The sequence below is a fragment of the Ostrinia furnacalis genome, unplaced genomic scaffold (assembly GCF_004193835.3).
Source record: "Ostrinia furnacalis isolate ACB-3 unplaced genomic scaffold, ASM419383v2 OfSCF1862, whole genome shotgun sequence".
NCBI classification, from domain to species: Eukaryota; Metazoa; Arthropoda; class Insecta; order Lepidoptera; family Crambidae; genus Ostrinia; species Ostrinia furnacalis.
In genome coordinates, this window is record NW_021132101.1 from 817,328 (window position 1) to 844,236 (window position 26,909).

Consider the following 26,909-nt stretch of genomic DNA (forward strand, 5'->3'; position numbering starts at 1 on the left):
GTAATCTACATATTGATACCGTTGGATAGACCTCGTGAAGCACTTTTAGGATCAGTAACCAGTTCTACGATAGTTGTGTAGTATTTAATATTAGAGGGCTGTATCTTGTACAGTTTCGAAATAATCGAGTGAGATCACTTATAGTTTCCACCCTGTATTTACATTTTTTGTATAATTTTAGAATGTTTCGGTTTGGTTTTATTCATGAGTGACTTTTGAACAAATACGAATTACATTATTAAATTCTTTTGACATTGATTGGAATTATCAATTTGAACTGTAAATTATAATATACTTGATAAAACATTTATTCAGGAATTACATAATAATAATGACTATGTTTATGCATACAGAGTGATAACATGCGTTGAAAGCGTCATACAGAACAAACTGGAGTGAGACAGGACGAAGTGAAACTATAAAAACATAATTTTACTCACATTTCTAAATCCTTCACCTCGACCACCTTGCCGAAGGTGCCCTCACCGAGTGTGTCGATGATTTTGTCTGCAATTAAACCAAGGTGACATATTAATTAAATGCACACAAACAGTCATGATGGAATTCGGCATTGGTTTTTAATGAAAAGGGCTCATTATAATAGCAATTGAACACATTCAATAAATGCATTTACATATTAGTGAGCTAAAAACCAATGACTACCACTCCAACATGACTTTGAGAATTCGATGATCTGTAAGTTGCCACTGAATTGTGAAAATTTTAAATTAAATAAAAAAAAATAGATTGAATTCTTGATTCCACATAACACTGAGCACTAAAATTTGATTTGGGTCATTAACAGAACTAGGTTTCTTGAAATTTCTGCTGTCTGTATCAAAAGGAAATGCAATGTGTTTATTGTTTATGTGTAAATGATGTTAAAAAAATTTGTTTAACTGACACTGTGTGTGTAATGTATGGTATGGTGTGGTGTTTATGTGTAGTGTAGTAGCAGTTTGTTTAAGTTATGGTGTGGACACGAACATCTCGCTCCCATGACATAGCCGGGCCAGTACACCAGGTGTCCGTCCTTGTCGTCCTTGACGGAGGAGCGTGCCCGGGAGCTCTGCAGGCGCCAGCCAGCCGCGCCGCCGGGAGCGAAGCGCCGCACGCCAGCCGCACGCCAATGCGCCAACGCCACACGGATGCCAATGCCACGGAGAGCGCCACGCGTTCGCCACGACCCGAGTAGTGTTGTACCCAACAATCAGACAATGGAACGGTTGCCCGTCAGACAAGCGACAATTGGTATGGTGTCGTACATGCTGTTAAAGGGCGGACGGGTGGGCGCTGCGGAACGGCGCTGGCGGACGCCCGAGCCGGGCCCGGGCCTCGGGCGCCCGCCGAGCGCGCCGCCGTTCGCACGGACCGGCCGGGAGCGGGACGGGACGGGAGCGGAGCTGGGATCACTGGGAGGGGTTCCGACGCACCTCACGCACTCTTTCAATCTCACATCGACCGCTCACCCTGGGTTTAAGGAATAACAGTGTCCACCCGATTGCCATTTAAAAATAAATAAACACAATCCTAATTATACTAACGCTAGCACCGAGCGTATCGGGATATCGCTTACGCTTAGAATTAGACAAAATATTAACGTAAATATGTGACATTATGTTAGTTTTCAAAACACGCATAAGTAATGTTATCACATGCACTATCATGGCACTTTTTTATTCTTTACGTCCACGTTCAACGAATGTCAACAGATTATTAGCGACTGCGTTTGTATTTGTTTGACCGTCAAGCAGTTATTTGCTTCTACCTCACATTTCTATAATAAAATGTTACTACTGTTTGTTTTTAAACGTCGAGACACATGCATTCCACAGAGTAAATATTGTTTGAGGTGCTATTATAAATCGTAATTAGGCGTACAATGATTACGAGTCATTCATTCGATGTAAATAAATATTAGGCTAAATAATGTTTACTGGTACAAGTGTTGCAACACTTCACATTGAATAGGAAAACCACGGACCGGGTGTATGTTAGCGGCACACAGAGCGCAGGCGGTTAGCAGTGCTTACAGGCGGCGTGACCGCGCGCCGCAGCAGGTGGCGCGGCCGGCGCGGGCGCTGGCGCGCGCGCAGCTCGGGCGGCAGCGCCACCACGTCGCCCACGCCCAGCGGCTCCGGCTTCTTCGTTGCGACAGTTTCGTTCGACACATCGTTGCCCTCCTTTTCTCCGATGCGACCGTACACCTCGTCCAGGTGCGCGTACTTCATTATGAGGCTCTGTATCTCCTTTCGTCGCGTCTCTCGCTCGCTCAGCACCCGATCTCCCACCGGGGTCTTGTCGTCGTCCTCGTCGCTGGACGGAAAGTATATTTGCTTTTGTCCCACTATCTCTTTTGATGGAGAGGATGCGGGAGTCTTTGTTAATTTTGATTTTGTCTTTTCGCTGCTGAGCGGCGAGACCAAATCGCGAACACCCGAATGTATGTCGATATTGACAGGTCGTAGTGCTAATTTACCTTTCTTATCACTGTTCTCACTTTTTTCGGCTCGGAGGGATCGTCTCTGGTGTCTTCTGTAAACACTATCCCTATCTTTCCCATAGTATGGACGATCTCTTAAGGGTATTATATCATATCCGTTTTTGTTTTCATCTTTGTCCTTCTGTTTCTGATTAGATGATAATCGGCGGTCAGCTGTGTTTCTAAACGGCGTCTTGTCTCTGGTTTTCTCACGAGAATAATTGTTTCGTTTAAATGAACTTTCACCAAAAACTGCAGTCGTCAAGCTTCTCATTAATCCTCTAGGCATAGGAGGTTCCGGTTCTAATGTTTTATCACGATCTTCTTTCTCTTTTCTAGCTCTCTCTTTTTTCTGGACGGCTATTCTGTCTAAGACTGAAGAATATTTATCTTCTAATCGGCTACGTGTACTTCCTAGAAGTATCGTGCTATCGACATTATTATTGGCTTCCTTGAGAGGATATCGTTTGGTAAATGGAGATGATTTATTATCTTTCATATGGGCTCTGCGGAATGAGTCACTACGACCGAGAGCACTAATGCCGGAGGTAGAATGTAAAGGTGATATGTCAAGTCGTGATTTGGGTGAGCTCAGGTAACCGTACGTACGATCATCATTCAGTTTCCTCGTGGCCGCTGAGACACCGGTAAGCAAAGGTGTGTACGGTGATATATGTCTGGAGTTTTCGTATCGTCTTACACTGGCAAGAGCTGAATTTTTACTAGAAAGCAACTTGTCATCATATCTGGTTCGTGCGGCACTTAATTTTGTGTCTGGGACATCTGATTTTTCTGAGGGTCCCCGTCGAGTTAGCCGATTGATGATGTTGGAATAGCCATCCGACAATAGCTGTGTCACGCTTGTGGTAGACGACCGGCTGTAACGATGACGCCGAGGGCTAGTCGTGCCATTTCCATTGGCGTTTATTGTTGTCATGTTTATTCGATAAACTTATTTATTATTTACACTCACTTTACCCTGGATAAATTACGTAGTATTCGAATAACGTCATAATTCCACAATGAACCACAATACACAAAACATATTTTTTTCAAAAAGTGGTGAATGCTTCGGTACCGGACATTAGACTGGGTCTATCTCGAGATTGGGAGCGTACCTAAGCGCGAACGAATTTCAGAAAGATCACTAGCGCAGGCGAGTGCGGCCGCCGGTGCCAAGTAATGGTCGTGGACTAAAAATATCGGCAACCCGTGGGAGCGCCCTCCCGCGCACTCCCGGTGTGCGCGCGCGCATTTCTTCGCATTACACTTGTTATAATTATGTATCTCAATTTACTTTTTCTTATTTCTTTATTTGCGTATTTACACAAGTCTGCGGTCGTGATATATTTGACATGGAAACGTTTGCAGGACCTAATAGGTAACGACGTACGTAGATGTCTACCTACGTATTTACGATTTTGTTTTGGCAAACTTATGTAGTGGAATGCTAGTGTCTTTTTATACGGAAAATACTTATTAATAGAGTAAGAGCTGGTTCAACGAACAAAGTTGTCAATCTGTGTCAAATTATAATGGAGAAGTAGTAATTAGTCATGCGAGTCGGTGAACTTTTTGATATTTCTGAAACGTACACCTTTCTCTGAACGATGAGCTGGGCCGCCAAGACAGTTCTGTCAATAAGCGGTAAGTAATTGGGTTAGTGGGGCGCGTGTGAGTAGCGAACAATGCCGCCTGCGCACGCGGCCAGCACGCAACAGATCCATCTCACAAGATAAACAATTATTATCCCATAGGTCAGCCGTGTGTTTATCTCGAGTTAAACTTGAACGAGAGATTACTACGTGTGTTATCTCACTGGACATGACATGTCACGGGTAGTCCGAAGCGCTCGGGAACGGCGGATGCGGGCGCCGCGATAAAACGTCCAGTGACACGAATGCTCTACGTGTCTCACGCTTATCATTTTGTAAACGATCCGTGTTACATTTGTTTTTTATTCTACTTGACGCCCCGACAATTCTGCAATTGGTTTAATATTTTCTTTCACCATCATAATAGTATAATCATGTCAATTTAGCTGTTTTTAGATTGTATCTACTATTTATGAAATATTCATAAAAAAACTGAAAGTGAATTAATTACCTTTCATCGCAGGATTTTACAATTCTAGGTAAGAATGTTCTAGCTTTCGAAGGAAGTGGTACTGGTATTGGTGCAGGCAGCGGAAACCGCGCGAAAATAACCAACATTCTATAGCCACATTCGCGTATCGACCTCTTGCATGCTTTGAACTTTTCCCCTTTTATTCACCAACACTTTTTATTACGATTATCGATTTAATAATGAATTCCAACTCTTTTTAGAGTATTTTCAACACAATAATAGTAACATCGAATGATTGACTGAATTCATTGAAAAAAGTATCCGCAGTTGATATGGAATGCACGTAAGTGGCAACAGTTTAAATGTTTACACAGTTGTATCACAAACATGGGTCAAACGCACCTGCAGGAATACATTATCATCAGATATAAGTGGATAGTTGTATTTGAAGATTACTTGAAATATGTGAGATGAATTATTGTATGAATTAACTTTACGAGATGTTATGACACAGAGAGCGATTAGAACAAAAAACACTGATGCAACATATTCATCGGCACTGATAACGTTGCGGAAGTATTGGTTTAGAGTCATCGCCACATGTGAACTGTTGGTAAGCATCGCACACAGACTGTCGGCGTGCTCTCAAACCAGCTGTTTAGTGCGCCGCAGGGAATAACAATAGCAGGTAAGGAGACCTCTTACGCTATTGGCCCGTCATTCATTGTAGGGTAGGGGCAAGTAACTGAACATTTTAAAACGCCATGCGATATTGCCCATTTGAATATGTCACATCTGCAGTGTTTATGTTAATTATATTTAGATTATGTAAGATGATCGTTTAATAATTAATCATTAAAACTGACCTTGCCTGCTAGCCGACTACAGGCACCGTCTATATCAAAAAGGACTTCTGCCACGACAGAGAGCAGTTTCGCAACATCATGCCACTTGCACCTGTGCTCCTTGAGAAACCGCTTGTAAAGCTCATAAAAGGAGGCTAGACGTAAGGGCACTCTCACACGATCGTGTTTTAATGATATTTCAGTCATTGTACGAGGTTGCACTACGATTGATAACACTAAACAGAGCACTGCACGCCACAGCCCGAGCGTGGGGGCGGGTAGGCACTGCGCCGGCTGCCTCACAACTGCTCTGTAATGGCGACCGATACCGCCGGCCGACCACAATTCTTCTTCAAATCAACGCGACAAAGGTTAAGAAAGGTTTGTAAACTCATCGAAACGTAACAATCAGTGGAAAATGGAAATTAAAATTGCAACTATTAATCAACATGAAACGTTCACGTTCAACGGCGAAGAATGGACTGAGGGAACTGCGCGGTGGTACTTTAATTAAAAATGTCCAGCAGGAATGAAGCAAACAATTTGTAACGTGAGCTTTCGGTTCAAACAGGATTGATCCGCGTTGGAGCGACTCAGCTGGTCTTAATTACTATAGTAATTAGAAATATTGAAAGAATCAGCAATTAGATTTATGAATAGCATCAAATTGGTTACATGAGAAATTTTATAATCACTGCGATTAGTTTACGGTAGGCTACATGAAAATCGTCACGTATTATATAGAAACGCAAGTTTTCGTTTAAAAATGATAACAATAGTTTTAAAATTGATAAAATATATCTATAACAATAAACAATAATTGCTTTTGTTCCGTATAAGGCTCTAATGAAAGCTACTTTTCAATTATGAAAGAGTGATTAGACCGATATAGCGGTATTTTGAGGCTAGTAGTGGTCGGGCGGTTGGCGCAACATGCGCGGTATCGCAAGGTCGGCCGGAAGGAACTGGGCATTACCAAATAGATAGGTGGGTTCGAAACACCGCATGCCGCATTTATCAGACCATATCAACCGCGCCGTACAATGTATTTAATGATACGCGATAGGACCGCCATCCTCTATCAGCGTTCTTGACCTTAGAATACGCCTTAATGTTAAGGTAAACGCTTCATCTATGTTACTAAGCTTGGTGTATTACGTGACCAATATTTCTTTGCGCAATATACAACTATTTCTGCGATAAAAAGGTCGCGTTTTTGAATCAGTAATATTTACTGACAGAAGGATGAGTAAGAATTACATTCGTGTAGTAGTCAGCGAGGGGTCTGATTCACGAGATCCGCACCGAGCCGCCTGCGACGGGTTTCAATTGATAGATTCGGTACTACAATTCAAAACAATTGAGCCGCACGCTACTTGATGAGCGCCCATTAACTGCTTCGTGGGCTCGTCGCCTTCTTATGAAATGCATATTAACATACCCCGTTTATTTAACATTAAATAATGAATATTTCATCCTCATTAAATATTTTCGTACTTCGCGAATCTAGTTCTCCGCCTGTTTTCATTATTATGAGCAGCTGTGTTAACTCAGTAAAGGAATAAGCCTGGCACAGTTTTTAAAGTATGTAGCACAAAACCTACTATTAAAACAAACAACTTGGTCAAATTGTTATCGTTGACAGGCAAAAAGGTCACTTTCAATACCTACACTAATATACTAGGTTACTGTTAAACTTGGATTTTTCGATCCAAATAAAGAGCTTATTTATATGAATAAGAATAAATTCTTGAATCTAAATCAAATTGATAATAAAATAAAAGTATGTAACTCATATAAATCGCAAGTACATGAAGTACGGTAATAAGTTGTGCAAACTACTAATAAACAACTAACGTTTTTTATGAACTGTGAAACAAATAACGGAATAATTTTTGACTAATATTGATTTCTGAACTGCAATGAAACACGATTATTACGTTTTTTTTAAGATATTGTTACATATTTTCGATTTCTGGACTTCTTATTTAATTAATTATTATGTCAGCTCATTAGATTTCTGCCAAACCAGTTCGATTGAATTTCAAATAGGTTAAGTCAGATAATATTTTAATAACATTAATTACAAAATCTAATTAAATTAATAGTATGTTCAGTACGCTTCAGTAACCATTTATTAACCCTTTAACGGACAAAGCAAGTTAAATTCTTTTCAATGTTTTTAGATCTGAAAAAGTAACAAAACTATTACGGAAATTAAAATTACTGAAAATTGCCATTTTGAATAGATTTTGACCAGTTTGACCGTAAATGACAAGTCAGTCATTGTCAACAATAATTGCGTCCTTCAGTAAATCACCATAGATAACGAAATCAAGTTTATTATCCTGGATACGTAAATAGGAAACGTCAAACCTAAAATTAGTTTTAGAGAGTGAGTGATTCCAAAATAGCAAACCTAGTCTGACACTAATATATTTATAAGTTTCGATTTTCTTTTAGAAATCGACCGTGGGAATAAATAAATAATGAAGTGTGTGTTGTTAAATAATGAGCTATTCCTGCACTTTGCGTTTGTAATAGTTGCTAGTCTAGTGAATATAGTACGTTATTAGGCACTTTAATTATGAGTGTAAAAGCTCTTTTAAAAGCTTAAATGCATAAAATAAATATCCGTAAACTCTTAGTTTATGATACCTATTATTATTGCTGTTAACCTGCCTACTATGTTGTAATAAATTGTCTGAATTAATTAATTAGCGTGAGAGGCTGTGGTTTCCACTCCAGTGTGACTCGATATCACACGGAGTGGACGAGACTCGGTCGGTGGATTCGCCTAGGTGAAGGTAAGCATCACGGTACTATTTCTGTGCTCATGCGTCGTCCATGTTATCAAAGGCAGAACACGTGGCGCCATCTAGCGAACGGCATCAGAATCGCATAGCTAGCTACAAGCGTAAAAGCTGGACTATTTTCGACGGTCATACGTATGTTATTTACTACTATAGGAACATAAAAATGTAATTGTTGTTTGTTTTATAAAACAAAAATAGATTATCGGAAAGTTTTTAAAATATGCATGATGTAGATAGTCCCATCTAAAGGTGCGTCTTATATTTCAGGACCTTAACTATCAAATTTAATTATGTATTACGATGACTGGTTGTAATGAAAATCAGAAAAACAGATGCAATAAGTGGGTTTTCAACACACAACAAGTGTTAGTGCATGCTTGAGTAACATATCAATCAACCTAGCCTTGACATTTTTGTAAGATCACCGTTTCCTGTAAACTGTTTCAGACTGTAATAAAATGGGCAAGAGAATAGTGATGAATTAAATCCTTGACCTGATAGTATACTCTAAAATAGATGCGCATTGCTCTCAATATACACACGTTGGCAGAGCATTGCGCAGTTACTTTTAATATAACGTTCATACATTTATTTCATTTATAGCGTTTCTAAAATGTATTAGCGCTTAAGATGAAAAGGTTGATTAAGTAGTATCTAACCTCTACTTCCTTGGGTTGCTTGTCAAGCTTTAGCTGGGACACAGGCGGAGGCAGGCGTGGCGGTTGATATGAGCAAGAAGGTTGAGGCTCCGCTTGGTGGTTTGCATTGGGGGGTGCTTGCGGAGAGGGTTTTGGACTCTTCGGAGCACTCACTGGCTGACCTTCCGCATTCTGTACACGTATTTGAGGTGCTGACTGGGGTGCACTTGGTGTGACCTCATTAAACGGCCTTTTGGGAGCCAACCAAGCGGGTGGGACAGCAGGTGGTTGAGGCGCCTGTCGTAACACTTGCTTGTTGCTGGTGGTACTCTTTACTTCCTCAGGTATATGTTTTTCTGGTGGCTGGTCATTCGTTTTTTTACTGTTCGAATTTAAACTCGATGAAGCAGGTTCAGCCGTTATCACACTTTGATTTTTAATAGGTTCAACGAATTGTGTTTCCTGATTTGGTAATGAAGTAGGTACAGGAGGTAGTTTCGTAGGTAATGGATCTTGAAGTGGAATGGATGGCAATTGGCTAAGAGGTAGATTGGCCATTGTCGTTGCACTCAAAGGCAAATGTTGCATTTCGTCCGTTTTATTAGACTCTTTGATAGTTTCACTTTTAGTAACTGTACTAGGTTTAGGAGGATCAGGTATAACTGGAGATGTGTCATCTCTACTTTGAGAATAATCACTATCACAACATGATAATTCATCGAGACTTTGTACTAAATCTAGAGCAGATGCTTCGTGATAATCTGTTGAACATGGTGAGGTGTCATTACTTGTATCATCGCCAGCGATACCATGTAATCTTTGTGGTGAACATTTGCTGCTAGGTATGAACGCTAAACTAGATGTTATATCATTTGAAATATCAGCATTTAAAGATTCTTCCGTGGAAGATTCTCTATTGAGAGTTTCAACTACATTCACTTTTTCATCGTCACTCACTATATTACTCACTACAGCCGTTTCGGGAGCCACTAATGCTTCTTCAGACAAATTTTCACATTCTTCAGTATTATTCTCACTAGGATCATCAATTATTGCAGTTGCGAGTTCTTCAAGACACGAATTGTCATCAAATGATTCGATCTTGGCTTGTTCTACTACAGGTAAGCTCATGTACTGAGGTATTGCATATTCTAAGTCAGTCAAAGGCATATAATGAATAGCATCCTGATCTCCAATAGGAGTCTCAAAGTGTGGAGGATAGTATTCAAACGCCGAATTATCTGTCCCGTACGTAGACCAAGGATCATTCGGTGGGATCATAGGTAACCTATCATAATATAATTCAGGATTAAAATTACAATCGACTAGTAGTTCAGGTTTATAGTCCCAGGTTGGCACAAATGAATCTTCAAAAGCCAAATAGTTTTCAGGAAGAACAACCATAGTGTTGTTTATCTGATTAGGATCTAAAGCGTATGTTCCGTCATAAAACGGATTATTAAGAACTAGCGGTGCTGGTTGTAGAGGACCAATGGGTTCAACAGATATTTCAGCTTCCACGAATAATCCATACTTTGATAAATCTGGTTCTGATCGCCTGTGTCGAAGAGCACTACAATCAACATCAGACGGAGACGAAAATATGTCCGAAATGTCGAAACTATGAGTTCTTCTTAAAATATATCCTTCTGGTTGGAACTGTTGCTCATTGTCCATATCAGTTTGCAGAACACCTTTGTCCTCATGGTTTTCGTAAAGCGTTTCGTATGTCGGTACACCCACGTTGTTTATTTCGTTCAAGGCTGATGCATCGTTTGTTTGGTTGTGATCAGCATCGGCGGTAGCGTCGACGTCACAAATGTCACGGACGACATCACTGGGCAAGAGCACCACGTGCGGCAGGGCAGGTGGGGGCCCGCAAAACAACAGGTTGTTAGGTGGCGGTCGCGGCGGCGGAGCAGCCATGGCTGCGCGCTGGCCACCCGCGGTCCAGCGCGACGGACTAGTATTTCGGCGCGCGGCGAAGACGCGCCGGGCGGCCGACCGAGCTTTGCGACTGACTGAAGGCGTTCCGAGTGACGAAGGCGAACACAAATAGAACGGGCGCAAGCGCGAGGAGGTCGCCGTCTCTCGCGCACATCTTCACGGGCGAAGGCGCATGCGCACGCGCAATGGCAAGCCAAACCCGTCCCGCGTGTTATCCCAAACAGGCACGCTGACGTTTATGCTTTATTCTGGTTCCGCACTTCGCTTACGACGGGTCCTATTCTCTACTAAATAACATACAGGTTTTCGGGTGGACACTTGTTATAATGGCGAGCGACGAGTTTGAACAACAGATCATACAACCTTCCATACTTCAACTAAAATAAAATAACAAATGAAAAGAAACGGTGGGACTCACCTGCTCAGGTGGTGACCGCGGTGAGGAGTCGTCGCGATGGTGTCTCCTCCGCCTGTGAGATGTTGGTGAACGCCTGTGATGTGACCGTTTGGAACGTTCATTTCTCCGCCTCCACGAATGCTCCGAGCTGTGAAATCATCGATCGGCAGGCTATAGGGTTAGTTAATAGGATAACGACGAAGCATCACTACAAAACATGTTTTGGTGAGATCGGAACGTATGCTAAGAGCGATTGAGCAAAATCCGATTCTACTAACGTGGGTGAACGGTCTCCGTAGCCAGAATGAGGGTCTACAAGTTGCGCGAGTTGGTCTGGTGGTGGCAAGCAACAAGCGCTCAGGACCGCTCGCACAGCAGCCCAGCGCTGTCGCCCCGTGCCCTTGATTGTGGTCAATTTCTATAACCACCTTTACATACTTTTACGGATGCTGGTTTGTAAACAAATCGACAACAGAAATAAATCGTATGTACGCTTGACTAAATTGAGCATTTAATTGTACTCGTACATTTACATAGTTTCCATTTGTTAAAAACTATTCAGCTTGCGCTATAAACGCAGAGTTATTACACAAATCACTTGTGACATGACTGAGTGGTGTTGCTAGGTGATGAATGGGAGAGAATGACGGAGATAATTAGATGTTATCGTCGTGTAAATGGAACTCAACAAGGACCGACGCGGGCTGCGGTCGCGGACAAACTGCTTGTTCCGATTCGTCGTCCGCTACGAGATACTTGGAATAGTGACGTACAATCATTGCTCGTTTCAAAACAAGCGCCGTCACTGAATGCAGCCGAACAATCAGAATACTACGTCAGGAAGCACATTGTCATCGCATCATCGCCTATGAGCACACGTACTTTGTATATTGTACTTTGATGTAACATGACTAACCAAATATAAGTATATCGAACTCTTACGTTGTTTTGAACTCTAGACCGACTCACCAACAAATTCGAAAACTTTGTGGACTAGAAGTATAATGGTTGCCATTAAGACTAGAGAAACTTTCACTTCTGTCCTTTATCAAGCGAGAAGTCATCATTACGAATGCAACACTAATTTGCAGCACTATTTAACTTTAGGTGTGTCTTCGAGACTGACCAAGAAATAACTGCAGGATGGCACTAAGAGACGCAGTGAGTCTAATAGAATTAAGTTGCACGTAATTGGTTTACCTAGCTTCTATGAGACATTAATAGAAAAAGGGCAAAGGCTTTACTGCAACGATTGACGCACATGGCAATTCTTTTTTTTTACTGCATAACGTGCTGACATACTTTATACTATAACACTCACTGAATGATTGAAACTTAGTATAGTTTGCACGGATGATTTACATTTCTTTCTTAATTTCCAATTCCATATCTTTTGCAAATATCACTAGATAAATATTAGGTTCTTTTAATAGTTACACGATGTAACAATCTGGAGCTGTGTGCATATTGCGAAGGCGTTTTTAATGTATGACGGGCGTAATGTTGTATTGTGCCGAGAGACTCTTAACGCGTTGAACTTGAACATAGTCACTTTTAAAATAGTGGACCTTCGTATCTAACCGTCGCGCCACAAAAACACAGACAGATGGCAGTATTTTTCTTACATACTTATTAAATTAACTTTGATTTAATGTGACAAATGCACATAAACCCTTGTCTTAGTTATACTTACTTTTTGTTGCCTAAACTTGACAGACGATACAACATACAGCAGAAAAACGTAGTGGCGGACTTATGATTTGCTATACGCAAACCATGCCATGCATTTAATGCAGTGTTTTGAATAACAAATGGATCGATTTCCTTCTGCGAGCCGTCCACATAAGTGACACAATTAAGTCACAGACAGTGAAGCAGACTTGACACTCGGCGACACTGTGCACGTCTCATGACACGTAACTATGCGAATAACAAACACAGCGTTCACTTTCAACGAGCGACGACATCCAACCTCATCGATTCGTTTGTTACGTGTTGATCTTTCCGAAACTGGCTTTTATAGAAATCTTTGAAAACCAGCCTGACCAGTAGAAATACGTCATATACTTAGTCCGGAATCAGAATTTGTTTATCTATTGGTTAGCGGATGATGGTATTTCCTATTAGCATTCGTAAGCATGGTGAAACTCTCTTCCTTCCGTTTTCATTTATCAGCAAGGATTGTGTTGTGTGCGGAGGTGAAAGTGAAAATAGACGGTAACACGTATGTTCTTGTTGCCATAACGAGAACCGACTGTTACACTCAAATAACGACATAAGCTATGTTTGGTTGTGATAAGAATATTGATAAACAATTTTAAGAAAGTCTTGGAGTCAATATTTACTTATTTTTAAGGACAAAATATAATGTAAATAACGAGTTCTTACTTAAATGTTCTGTTATCATTCATAAGTATACTGGTACGATTGTAAGCAATTAATGCAAATTAAGTGATATTGGTAAAATGGTTTGATTGTATGAACAAAAACATTATTCGTAATGCGGTCAACGTTCAAGCAGCAACGGTATTCACACAACGGTTCTTTATATTATATAAACACCGAACACGTGTTATATTGGGATTGAATCATCATTTCTCTTTTTAGTGATAAACTGGTATTTCCTGATCACACGTGTGATTTAACTTTCGATTATTTATTTACAATTTCACATCTAAGACGTGTTTCAGGGATTGAATAAATGCCGTATTATGTTAATAACGTTATTGGATGATAACGACGCGACGAAAAATATGCAATGACAATTCGCGTTAAGGTCAGCGAGGCAGCAGAGCAGGCAAATCGTGGCGAGAGTGGAACGCCTGGGGCACAATGACCATAATCGATCATTCGGCCGGTGCACACTGCGGCCAGTTACGAAATCGAAAGCCGCAGTCTGCGACGTGACACGAACTGTACCCGGTCAAGGATCAATCTCAAAACTGGACAAACTGTAGAAGACCGCGTTACAAAGTTATTAAAATCGTGCATCAATGTTACAATATCCTACGTGGTTCGTTTTGATTGCGTACAGTGGGGTAGGGTGATGGACTTATTTTACGGTCGAGTGGTCGAACATCCTGGCTGGAGTTTGTGGGGCATTTTTTGTGAGTCGGTGATGTGATCGCGGTCGGTGCGGCAGACAAGGCCGCGCCGGATGAGCGCTCTCTGTGAACCGTGTCAACGGTGCACCGCGACTAATCGCACGCCCGCGCCGCCGCTCCGTCGGGTCAATGACAAGCATGGATCTAGCCAACTTTTATGGTCATACCAGATTTTTCACTCCGCCTGGTGATTTGTTGTTCGACCATATCTGAACTTTTCGGTTACTATTTTAGGCATGTTCCGAATAATATTTTAATTGACAATGAAATAAATTAAACAACTATAATAGATTTGCGATTGATTTGCAAACTTTATCAAATTCATAAGATGTTAATCCTTATAGAACTGCAAAAAAGACAACGCTTGGAAATAACCAAGCAATATATTAGAAATAGAATGTAAAATTAAATGTTATTTTTATAATAGTAATATAATAGTAATAAGTAAACAGATTGTTATTTTTATTTTAAACTATAACTACGGACCTAGTCATTAACTAACTTTAATCTACATGAAAAAATAATGAAACCGAAATACCGATTAATCCCATGAATATTTTATTGAAGCATAAGACTCAGAAGAAACAAAATCTGTATAAAAAAACTTCCCGTTTTTTATGTTTTATCAATTAGTTGTATCATGAGATAAAAAGCGTGTTTTCCACCTGGCCCAATTACGTGTAAAGAAACAGGTATCTGACCTATGTCTCATCGAATTAACTCGGTAGTTTTCTCAAGTCGGGATACATTTTGTGATTCATACTCAGGAAAAAAATATCTTAGGATTTGCAACCATTAATAACTACGTTGCTAAAATACTTGGAACATGTACGTCAAAACAATACAGGAAAGTAGATATTCTTCGTAATCTCAACATAATATCGTTTTTCATAGCCCGAGCGATCTATCTTTTACCCTAACAAAAGAATAAAAATTCTTGTAGCATAAACATCTTTGTTAATGTGTTTTGGTCGACAAGTTTTTAGGTATTGTCACATAAAATAATACGAAATTGTATAGATACTATAAATGCTAACCCGGAGGGTACCGTCAACTCGTACGATATTCACTTTATTGCACCTTGTAAAGGGTGTGGGGGTTTGTTAGAGCGACTCTAATGCCGCGAGGTTAAGCATTATGGAGAGATAGCAGTAAATTCGAAATATTTCGGGAATATCATGTTTAGCAAACATAATAAATGTTAGAACTAAGATACACCTATGATGTCTAATATTACGTTAATCGTAGTAATACTAAACTGGCTCTAAAAGATACCTAATATTGTAGAGAATATTATGCATTTTGCCTTGTTTACACATTATCTGATAATGTAATTCTACGTAACACCATGTAATATTGTTTTAGGCGATAGCGTCTCCCGAGAGAATAGTGGTGCACAACACGTACGGCGCAGGACCAGTTCGCAGTGAAAGTTGTTCATACATGTAGCCAGCTTTTGACATTTGTCAGATGTACGTGAGCAGTTTGCAAACTATACCATTAGTATTAGCGGAGTTTACTTGCTGAAACGACTGTAGCCATATATTTCAGCCACTTCAGGACCTGTATTAAGAGCGTNAAGTTAAATTACGAGTTAAATTCTACCCTCGCAGAGTATCAGTTTTAAAGTAATCTATTAAGATTATACAAATCATTGACATCGCCTGGCAGTCCTGAATCCATTACAAAATAGCAAAATGAAAAAACAAAACAACTAAATTGAAAAATAAATGGAAAATTGGCCTGTACTTATTTCACTTTTAAAGTAGGTACTTATAGCAAAATAACTAGTGAGAGCGTCAGCCGAGAAGCCACAAATTTTACCCGCAACATCTTGGCGACACTTTCTCTGAACAATTGCTCAGTCAGGTAATAGTTAGCTTACACTTCGGTGGGTAAAATAATCGCGAGACAATAACATTTTCATTACGTCATGACGCCTACCGAGTTGACAAATCCTTTGCGAGCGTTCAAACCAGGACAGGACCTTGAAACATTCACTGTGAGCGCTATCAAGACGAATCTTTTAAGCTGCGGCTGCCGGGCGCCCACGAATTTGCAAAATGTTTACATTTGTGTGGAACAAATTAAAACATTCGCGTATCGATACGGAATAACAAAAACAACAGTTAGACGTTGTTTGCATGGATAATTACTCACGTAAGCATGATCGCGATACACGGTCTGAAAACTTCGATTGCAGCTTTATGTAACAGTCAATGCAGTTTATCATTAGAGAAGTTTTGTACTCGAGGGCACTATCGAGAGTCGACGTACAATGTGCTTCCATCGGTATTCAAAGTTAGTCAAATGGCGATAATGAGCATGGAGATTAAGCAACCAGCAGCAGCGGGATGGAATAAAGCGCAACGTAGTGAGTCACGGCGACGGTTGTGCAACCATTTTGCACAACAGTACCCAAACCCTCGGTGCTACTGTCATACAGTATAATAATTTAAGCCAAATAGTTTAGTGGCAATGAACGGATTTACGATTTTATACGGCCAGGGTCAGGTTACAAACTCTGGGTGGGTTTTATGAAACAATGGCAATAGGTAAAAAACGTGAAATGACAACACCAACGGTACATTGAATGCTCAACAAAACTAACGAAATCAAGATACGCCTCGTTGGTTAAACTACCTTACCTAAGGTTGATGCCTAACTTATTATTTCAGACATAGAGCGAGTAAATAGACGATTTCGAACGCGAAAGTTTTTTCCAGTTTTACGAGACGAATACTTGGACTTTAATGTTTTAGAAATTTTGCAGACTCAAAAGCTCGTTAACATACTTCCAGTAGGTAATTTGGAGCGCGATAAGGACTGTGTTAGTAAGATGCATCTCGTCATTAGTCTACATACGATACGCTCCACTCGTGTTCGCGCATGCTCTTCTGGAAAGCGGCCGACTTGGGCGTCCAGGAGTCCACGCCGAGGTAGAGCGCGGGCAGCTCGGCCACCTTGACCTCCAGGCGCTCGGCCAGCCGCTGCTCCACCACGCACTTGGGGCCGCTCGTCAGCGGCCGCGGCGGCTCCTTCCCGCTGCGTCTCTCCGGCCCGCTGTATCCGTTCAGTTTCTCCCCGTTGCAAGACGTCACGCTTTTCGGACTATCTGTGCTGAGCAATTTGCTCTTAACGGTGTCCGTCTTACCGTAACTTTTATATTGCACTGACTCTGTTCCGTTCGCTGTTCGCGAATATTTCAAAGAATCATACGTATCGCCGTTCAGGCTGCTGTACTCGACATTGTTCAGGCTGTCGACGCGTTTGGATGCGACGTCGTACCCGGTTCGTTTACTGTAACGTTCCTCGTGACTCTGTTTGAGAAAGTTATTTTCGAAACTAGTTTTACATTTAGGAACATTGTTTAGGTAGTCGCTATAGCTTAAATCCTTATTGTGTAACCCTTTATCACAGCCCTTTTTGAGTGTCTCTTGTATATCTATACCGTTCCCATTCACACGGTTATAGCTGAAGCTCGAAGGCTGGTCATTGTTGACTCTGGTGTCTAAAGACTCGATTCGTTCTGCATCCTTACTTTCGAATTCATGTTTAACGAGAGCAACTCGCGATACATCGCCGTTAACGCCGTTTTTATATTGCGACTTGTTGGCGAAATCTGCGGCAGTAATTCCAGCTCTACTCTGTTCACTCGGGACCGTCCACGTGTCGTGCTTCTTCCTCTCGCTGCTCTTGGAGGACCAGGCCTTGGCGAGCGCCGCCTTCAGAGCTTCGCGCCGTTCGTGCACGCTGACCCTCGGGTACTCGTGGATAGGGACTATGGCGGGCGCGTATAAAGTCGATCGCGGCGTGGCCCGCGTTATGCGGAAACTTCTGAACTCCCTGTTGAACTCCGAATTCAGAGAATAAGCCGGTATTCTCGAAGTCACCATTTTGAGATCAAAATTTCCACTGGCAGTTATAACTTTGTTCACTTTCAAACTTATATTTGCACCGGGCACACTGAACACATATCGACTCTACCTGAAACGTTCGTATAGGAAAAGTGTTGAACTGAGACGGTTGCAAATGTTGGAAGGAGGCGATTTACATGCCGGGAGTCGGTTGCACGTAAGGAATTGCACGGATGTGTCGGTGGTCGGTGGGCTGCGCGACCTTCGCGGTGGGCGGCGGCGCGCGGGACAACGCTCTGGTCAACGAACCGCCCCGCCGGCCACTCCGGCTACCAGCTTGCATAACGCACTCGCGAACCGTAGCCCTAACTTATCTCTTATGCAGTTATGCTACCGATCATGACGCGCATAATTCAATGCAACACATACATCACGAATGCACCGCTTTAATATTTATGAACATTAGTGATAGATGAATTTATTAAGTCGTCGAGTGATAAGGCGTCATTTAAGCGTGTTTTGTAGAGCAGTTATGCCGTATAAGTGCAACAAGTGTCGCCTTGATGGTGTCCCTAATATGGCCCGTGGAGCTGCTGCCATATGGCCCGCGAGCGATACATCCTCGCCTGTCTCCACTCCAGCTGCACTGACATAAACATATCTTTAAACAAACATCTTTTCTGGGTCAACACTCGACGCAAATAATGATACGACGACGGTCGATTTAACTAACAATATTTAAACTACAACTCACTATGTAAGCACTGTCTAATTGGTATTGTACAAAACTTAGACGTTGATTAAAAACATTAGTTCGTCTTGATCGATAAGGCCAACTTGCATTACGTAGGTATGTATGAATACGTTAAGGCTGTATTATTGAATAATACATCACATGAGATAAGTCAGTCAGGCCTGTTTATTAATGTATTAAACTACAGTTATTGTTCTGTTATCATCGCGACAAGGGAAAAACACTGCAGACACATCTAGTTCAACACATTTCCGTATTTAAAGATGGTAATTGGAGCACTTTTCATAGAGGAAACGAGCACTGTTCGTCAACACACTGACACTATCGGTGGCTGCGGCCGATGAGTCCTCAAATAGGCATTGAACACGGTTATCATTCGGGTATGTGGTATTCGATAAGACGAGTGATCGTTGGACAAAGGAGAGCAGCCACCGGAAGCGAGTGCGTGAGTGGTGCGGCGGCGCGACCGGTCCTCGTGCATACCTTCTCGTAGCGCGCGCGAGAACTGCGTGCGGCGTGCGTGCACCGCAGCGACTATACTGACGAAGGGAGGCAACGCGCGCCCGCAGCGAGGACCCCACCGCTGCCGCCGCCTCTCTCCTGCTCACCACTTGTGACTCTAACGCCAGAGCACTACGGGTGGAATCGCAGGAGCACTGACCTTCGCTACCACAGCGTGTCGTCGACATGCGAGCTATGAGCCAGTTCGAGTGCTCGCCTGCACCGGCCCGAGTGCACTACTCGTTCGAGTTTTAATTTAAACCACTCGACAAACAAAATGCAATCTATGCCTTTACCAATACAAACTTTACAGGAACGTTCAGATACAGTCGATATTGCGAAATCCTGCACTGAAACTGGGTCTCTTAAATACCAGAGACGACTTACTGTTATTTTATTTCATTTTTAAGTCTGCATCTTAATGTGGCATCCGTATTCGTCTCGAAGAACCGTAACAAACGTGAATTTTATTAATTAGCGCAGCGAACGTTCACGCAATACTAATTAGAGTTATGTTATAAATACAATTATTTGTGAAATCACAACGGACTCCTTGCTCACGCTGTTCTCAGTGTTCGGTTCCGTAATGACGTGACTGGTAACAAATTCTGAAACTACGGCAATTAGTACACGCGCGATCTCACCTTAAACATTTCTTGTAGCTCAACTATAACGGATAATTTATTACCTGAAACAAAAGAATTTCTCTTATTAGCAGTTGTAGCTTCAATGAAATATTTTTAGTATAGATAGTAAAATTATAATTAGCGAAGTTGTTCAATGTGAATACAACTAGCGAGTACTTGAAGGTCGGGTGGGTTTCGAAACGACTGCATCAACCGAAGATTATAATGTATGCATTTGGGCCACTGACAAAAACCACGAATGTCTACCGGCGATTTCGATTCGATAATTAACAAAGCCTCGTATCGCCTTATATAAACATTAACAATCAACGAAAATTACACTTAAATAGCTTATAACTAAATTAGGATGGGTAATTTTCATATTATTTTTAAGGTGGCCAATTAATTTATACTGCTAGCTAGCTGATAATCACGTTCATAAAATTATGTTTATATCATAATTTAATTAGGCAAGTGAATATTTCGCAATAAATTAGATATTTTCGTCGCGAAGGCACATGTTATTATGAAAATTTTGTTTTATACGACATCTAAATTATTAAAGAATCGCGTGAAGTGGGCGAATAAACATAAATTTATTAATTAAGAAATTTAAGAATTAATAGGATCGTTGAGACTGAATGTAGAATTTCCATGTTGCCGAATAAAAGGAGAAAGTTGCGGGGCGATATTGACAAAGTGAGTTATTACAGACGAGGACTAGAGAATGATTTATTGCCGACCGCCTTTATCGCTTCGCTAAGACATCCCATAACCATAGTTTTTATGAATGTATCGAGTATATTCGGCACAAAAATCCTTTATTTTTGTTTATTTTCACATACATTCTGCCCCGTTCCTAATCGTGTCAGTGTGCCACGTGGTGCCACACTGGTTTACGGTGTTACTGGGGTTGCGCGAAATGATTACAATGAGAAAAAGATTGTGATTAAAGGTGACATAAGTAAAACAAGAGTAAATTACTAGCTTTTGCCCGCGGCTTCACCCGCGTGAAATTTCGTTTGTCACAGATCGCCTATATGTTATTCTGGGTTATAAACAATAATACTGTAAAGTTTCATCAAAATCCGTTCAGTAGTTGTTGCGTGAAAGAGTAACAAACATCCAGACATCCAAATTTTGGCATTTATAATATTAGCAGGAAGTAGGATCAATCAAAAGCCAAAACTTCTAAAAGAAATTATTTTGTGCTATCACATTCTTCTACTGTTGTCCATGGTGCTTAAGATTCAAACTCAAACTCTTTATTACAGACAAAAGCTAAATAACTCCATAATCATTTCTATATCAAAATAAAAAGTGTACATAATGAGTAACGTCTGATCGGTAAACTACGTGCTTCAAACCCATACAGACATTGAATTTCAAGAAACACAGAAACGTGCCATGGATCATAACTTCTATGTTTAAACCACAAAGCCTTATTTTGTTGCAAATTATGATTTTAGTGGAATATTTTTAAAGGGCAAATAATTTAAAAGTACCTACCAGTGTCTATTAAAGTAGAATAAACAAGGCCTAATATTAATGAAGCTCATTAACTACGATATTATAATAGTTGCAAATATGGTAATTCACGATTATTGAATTGATATGCCTTTTCGTTCCAAATCATCCTTGCCGTTAGTTATATTAGCACTACTTATACAACAAGAATATTATTTCAATTAGATCGTGCCTTATATGAAAACGAATGAAGTGACAAACATTCCTAAAAGTGCTAAAATATTTTTTTCTTGAACCTCGTTAAGTCGTATCCAGTTAGAGACAACAACCCCCTTGACCGATGGGTATGCCGCAAACTGACGTTTAGGTAAAAATTGTATTTTGCCTACTAAAACGACCTATTTTTTATTTGCCAGGTGAACACACAAATAAAATTAAGCCATGGTCGGTTTGCTTTTTATTTATGTGAGATACAAATATGGCATACACTGGGGCATTATATCTTACTCAGTGGTGATGTGTGTCACTGCCAACGATTATACGCTCGTATGGCTTTATTCCCCTTAGGGTGCTATATCTACTATCGTGATAATCACTCAACCTATAAATAATAATAAAATTACTTTATAATGTCGCGTTACTTATGGTCAGAAGATAGTTTGCTGAGGCCTGTTCTAAAATGGTTTTCCTCAATAGTTATTTCTAAATGTAGACAATTATCAATATAATTATTAGTTTCCTCATAAATTAATTGAAAACGTACAAAGTGCGGCAGCTTAAGCTCAGTTGTAATAGGCGCTACTTTTCAGCATTTCATAATTATAGCCTGATGTACTAACTTTGACGTGCATATTAAATACCTATTTCACAATAATAATATGCATATCCAGGTCAGTATAAATTTCACTTGACGAAAAACCCAAATAATGAGTAATTTTCAGATGATTCATCAATAAAATTTTCCTAAGGGACCGTTATGGTCTCGTTCCTCACAACCTACACACACGGAGTTCTTTGTAACCCTAAATCGAAGGCATTCCGTTACAATGATGGAAGAAAACATGTTAATTTGACAGTACTTACAGCAGAACTTGGCAAAAAGTTCAAGAGATGGTGCTGTAGGCGATCGCGTCAGACTATTCAATTGGCGGCACGTAAATGGAGGCAAAAAATTATGGTACCGGAGGCGGCTGTCGACAAACGGCGAGGTCCAATGACCCAAATGGTTCATTACTAGGCCGCCTAGGCTAACGAAAGAAAAATCGGTCACTGTCTAGCACACGCCATTACCGACTCACCTCACTTAGCGAATGCGTACGCCCAGAGAAACTTTACCCGAGCTATTAGTGTCAATTGATTTAACATGATTTTTCTCATTACTCCATTTCAGGAGTTCAATCACTTTTGTTATGAAAAGTTCCGACAGTTCCGCGTACAGTCCGATGTTGAAGTACACATAAGTCACGAACAGATAACGATACTCTTCAGTACGTGCTCTATAAGGGTTGATTATAGAGATTAAGTTCTCGGAGATGGATCTGATTAACAAATACCTACCAATCATTGTATACAAAAAAACTAGGAACAGTGTATTAGTTGAGCACTCTAAATCAGTGTTGTTATTATTCATACTCTACCAAAGCGAATTAATCCTATGCCATACATGGCACTCCCACAGAAACCTGATCTGGCAAGTCCAACACAATCTAAACAATTTATCAAAATAGCGACCGTAAATGGACTTCCTGGATAGAGCCCTGGGATTCTCGCCACCACTTTAGGTGCAACACGCTAAGTGATCGTGAAAACACACTTTTTGCCCGAGATAATTGTTATAGATGATGACCAATCAAAATTTTAAATTACTTTACATATAAGTATCATCATTTAGCTGATTATGGTTTTGAATTTTAGATTAATACAACAGTTTTTCTTTACTTTAAGAAATTCTGTGTACCTGCTTAATTAAGCGTCTGAAGAACGCCTATTAATTGAAGATAACAGAGCAGATGCTCGTAGTCATTAAAATATCATAAATATGAACAAATCAACACAATATTTTTAAATTACTTTGACTTACTTGACTTATGGTCCTATGTCCCCTAGATGGGGGCAGAGGGCGTCCACAACAGTCCTCCATCTCGTTCGGAGATGGAGGACTTTTTTTTATTTACAAAGATTTATTTTATTTAAATTACTTTAAATAAAATAAACCTTTGGTCAGACTTACTTGAAAGATGATGTCTCACTGATAAATAAAAGTAATATAGGTAATTGGGGCTGATTCATGACATCAAATCAATGTGGTGAGAAAAAGGATGATCACCTGCGGTGTAAACGGTTGTTCGCCTAATTACTATGCATTAGCGTTGGTGATGAGTTTCAAAAAGTAACGCAATAATAACTGAGTCAAACATAACGGTCCTCATTAATCATTGGGGTCAAAAATCTAACAGAACATTACTCGATATTGACGTGTCATCGCTCCTTATTACCGCGGTCTACGACGCAAAAGCTGGCCACTTTCCGATGTGGTGCAATGTTTTCCTGTAGGCCTAAGATGCGCACCGTGATAAGCGGTTATCACGCCATTTTATCGATTTTTCCCATACATTTTGACGTCGATAAAAGTTACCATGGCGCGCATCTTAGGCCTACTGGTCGAGTCGTTCAACCTATAATTCTATGGCTGCATTAAATATTAGCTACAATCCATCAATGTTATTACACGTTGCCCAACTCACAGAACCCACATAGAGCGTTACTAAAATACGTAAAGATCTATAATCGTATTACACTCGATGGTAAAACTGGTTCATTTGAAGAATATTTATACAACAGATTGGGCTGTATTGATGAATGTTAATGTAAGCAGTCCGCGTACGTATAAGGCGACGATAAAATTAGACTACTTATAAGTTTTATTTTCTACGTGTTTCTATCTCGTTGTGTTGGCTATTTATAAAAGTTACCTTATTTGTAGAGGTAAGTAAACTTTAATCTGCTTACTTTAATGTAAATAAGTCTAGTTTGATTTAACTTTTCACTAATAAAAGTTGTTTTTCTTTTCACCTAGGATTATGATGACAAAAAATCTACCCGAACAGAACCGAAATTTAAACAGAGAAATCATTAGACACAAGTTTTTATAGTGTTGCGTCATAATAACATTTCTAATATCTTCAATTAGCCTGACAGACTTTACCCTTAACACAAATCAAATTGAACGCCGAAAACAGTTAATCTAACGCATCAAATTCAACGAGACGTTTAATTGTTTTTTGTTTATTTTTACATTGAGACAGGAGAAATCAGTCCGTCGACCTGAATTAAAAATGCCTTCCCACAAAGACGTGCCCGTTGTCGTTCTCGGAAGCACAACAAAGATCCTGTACGTGTTTGTGACTCACGCCTGGTAGAGCCTCGCTCCAGACGAACAAAAAGAACAGAAATGTTTGAGACTGCCAGCCAACAAGACAACGCTAACAAGGTAAAGACCATGTTATTGCGCTTCTTTCTCTGAGTAACGATGACGGGCAGTAGAGTGCAGGTAATGAATTTCCACGCCATTGGCAAGATACAATTTGAATAAGTGTTGTTAATCTTCATTGACCTCATGTTTGGTGTGCAGTACATCAATATTTAATTTTCTGCTAACTAATGACGGCAAGACTTTAAAAATAAGAAAAGTGTAATATTAATATGATACTGTGTTCGTTAATGTTTCTGATAAAATATGAACGTTGAAAACATAGAAGAGGACTTTTGTTTTAGTTACCACAATCTTCTACATACGCAAGTTGGATATGAATAAAGCATTACTGAAAGAAGGAAGATATACTAGATGAATTTTACTGAAATCTGTTGGCTAAAATCTTGGTTTTAATAACAGCTTTTCTGGGAAATTTTATTTAGACACTAAACTGCACATAACATTTCATCCCAAGCTAGGTGGTAGACATCACTAATGTTGTGAGTTGTGGGACATATTTTGACATGAGACATGATCACATAAAGTGCAAGAATTGCAACAGCGCCTATGGCCTATGCGGTGTATTGCAGCGGTCGCAGCCTGCGTGCCGCGAGGCGGCGCGGGCGGCAATTGGGGCAGAAAGCTGTCAGTGCGCCGTCGCATACAGTTCAATTCGCCGAACGGCCGCGTAGGTGTCCACTTTAGTGCCACTCGCCATCCTTCATACACCAAATTGCTTGTTCCCATAATTTGTATTCGGGGTCGCCGTCACACTTATGATGTGCGATTAGAAAGGAGATGGCAATTGTATTGCTACACGAAGAAACGATCCACATGTGGGAGTACGACCCGTCTGTGCGAGGAGAAATGTTGTACATACAAACCACTATCGCCAACATGTCTAGGTCTAGGTGTATAATATTATCTCGCACATAACTTGCCCTTACAAAGTTCATTTTGGTTAATGGTTTTATTTAACCCGGTAGATACTTAATTATCACTACCATCATTAGCACCCGACCTATATGACTCAGAAACAGAAATAAAATACATACAGCTTTGTATTCGAAACGCGGAAACGTGTATTTTTTATCATGAAGGAGGTTAAATGATCGACGTTTTTATCTGACACGTCACACTGTAAAAAAAGGGGCAAGTACAACAAAGGATACTTTCGCTTATTAATATTTTTTTTAATAAAAGGAAAATCACGTCACGTGAGATGACAAACGAGTGTATCAACATTGTACAGCCACGCGGGCTCGGGTGGACCACAAACGGGCCCGCGCAGCCCGGGCCACGCCAAACATAAGGCGCATGAAAACAAAAGTGATCACAGTTTACGCGAGAAGCGAATACCTGGTTGCGTAAACGGTATGAACTTGCGTGCTTTGCATCTTGCCTACAGACGATATGCTCGCCGCCTACGCCTAGAGCCTGATCCACAATAGACTTCCATATTTGTCGACCGCAACAAATGGAGAAATGACGATAATTAATAAGACATGTCAGCCGCAAAAATATAAAGAATTATGACAGTGACGTTGACGGAACCGATAGAAAGTGTAAGTTGAAAATAATATATGGACGAATTTTTATTATTGAAAATAAAGGAAGTCTGATTGAATAAAAAGAACGATGCATCATAACAATGGCGACTACAATACAGACCCAAATAACTTATGGCTTGCAAGTAAATCGATTTACAGCGAATAAACCATTGCCGGTTAAATACTTCCGTGAAGGAACAAATTGCCGAAAGATTGTTTGCAGTGTTTTAGTGCGACGCCTCCGTCGATATCTGAACAATACGTGGGCGGGCCGATGCATTGCCGTTCCTTAAACGGAAACCTTGTTTACCTACTTGTCTTCCCTTTAGGATAGCCGATATCGATGCACCGCAAGGTCTCTCGTCATATACGCGTTATTGCAAGGT

The 26,909-nt window shown here is 40.5% G+C and overlaps 1 protein-coding gene across 10 annotated transcripts in view; it reads right to left on the reverse strand.

Moving 5' to 3' along the window:
* The window catches only part of Doa (CDC like kinase darkener of apricot), a 62,730-nt gene that overhangs the window by 19,897 nt on the left and 15,924 nt on the right, over positions 1-26,909 (reverse strand). For 5 of the 10 annotated variants that reach the window (XR_003655958.1, XM_028306068.1, XM_028306069.1 and 2 more), the window contains exons 1-3: positions 8,870-11,200; positions 988-1,069; positions 441-507 (exon numbers count right to left, since the gene is read on the reverse strand). Coding sequence is in view for 9 of the 10 variants with exons in the window: in XM_028306068.1 (XP_028161869.1) it covers positions 441-507; positions 988-1,069; positions 8,870-10,774 (2,054 nt within the window). In the remaining variant the exon portion in view is untranslated. The other 5 variants (XM_028306075.1, XM_028306074.1, XM_028306073.1 and 2 more) reach the window with 4 other exon arrangements.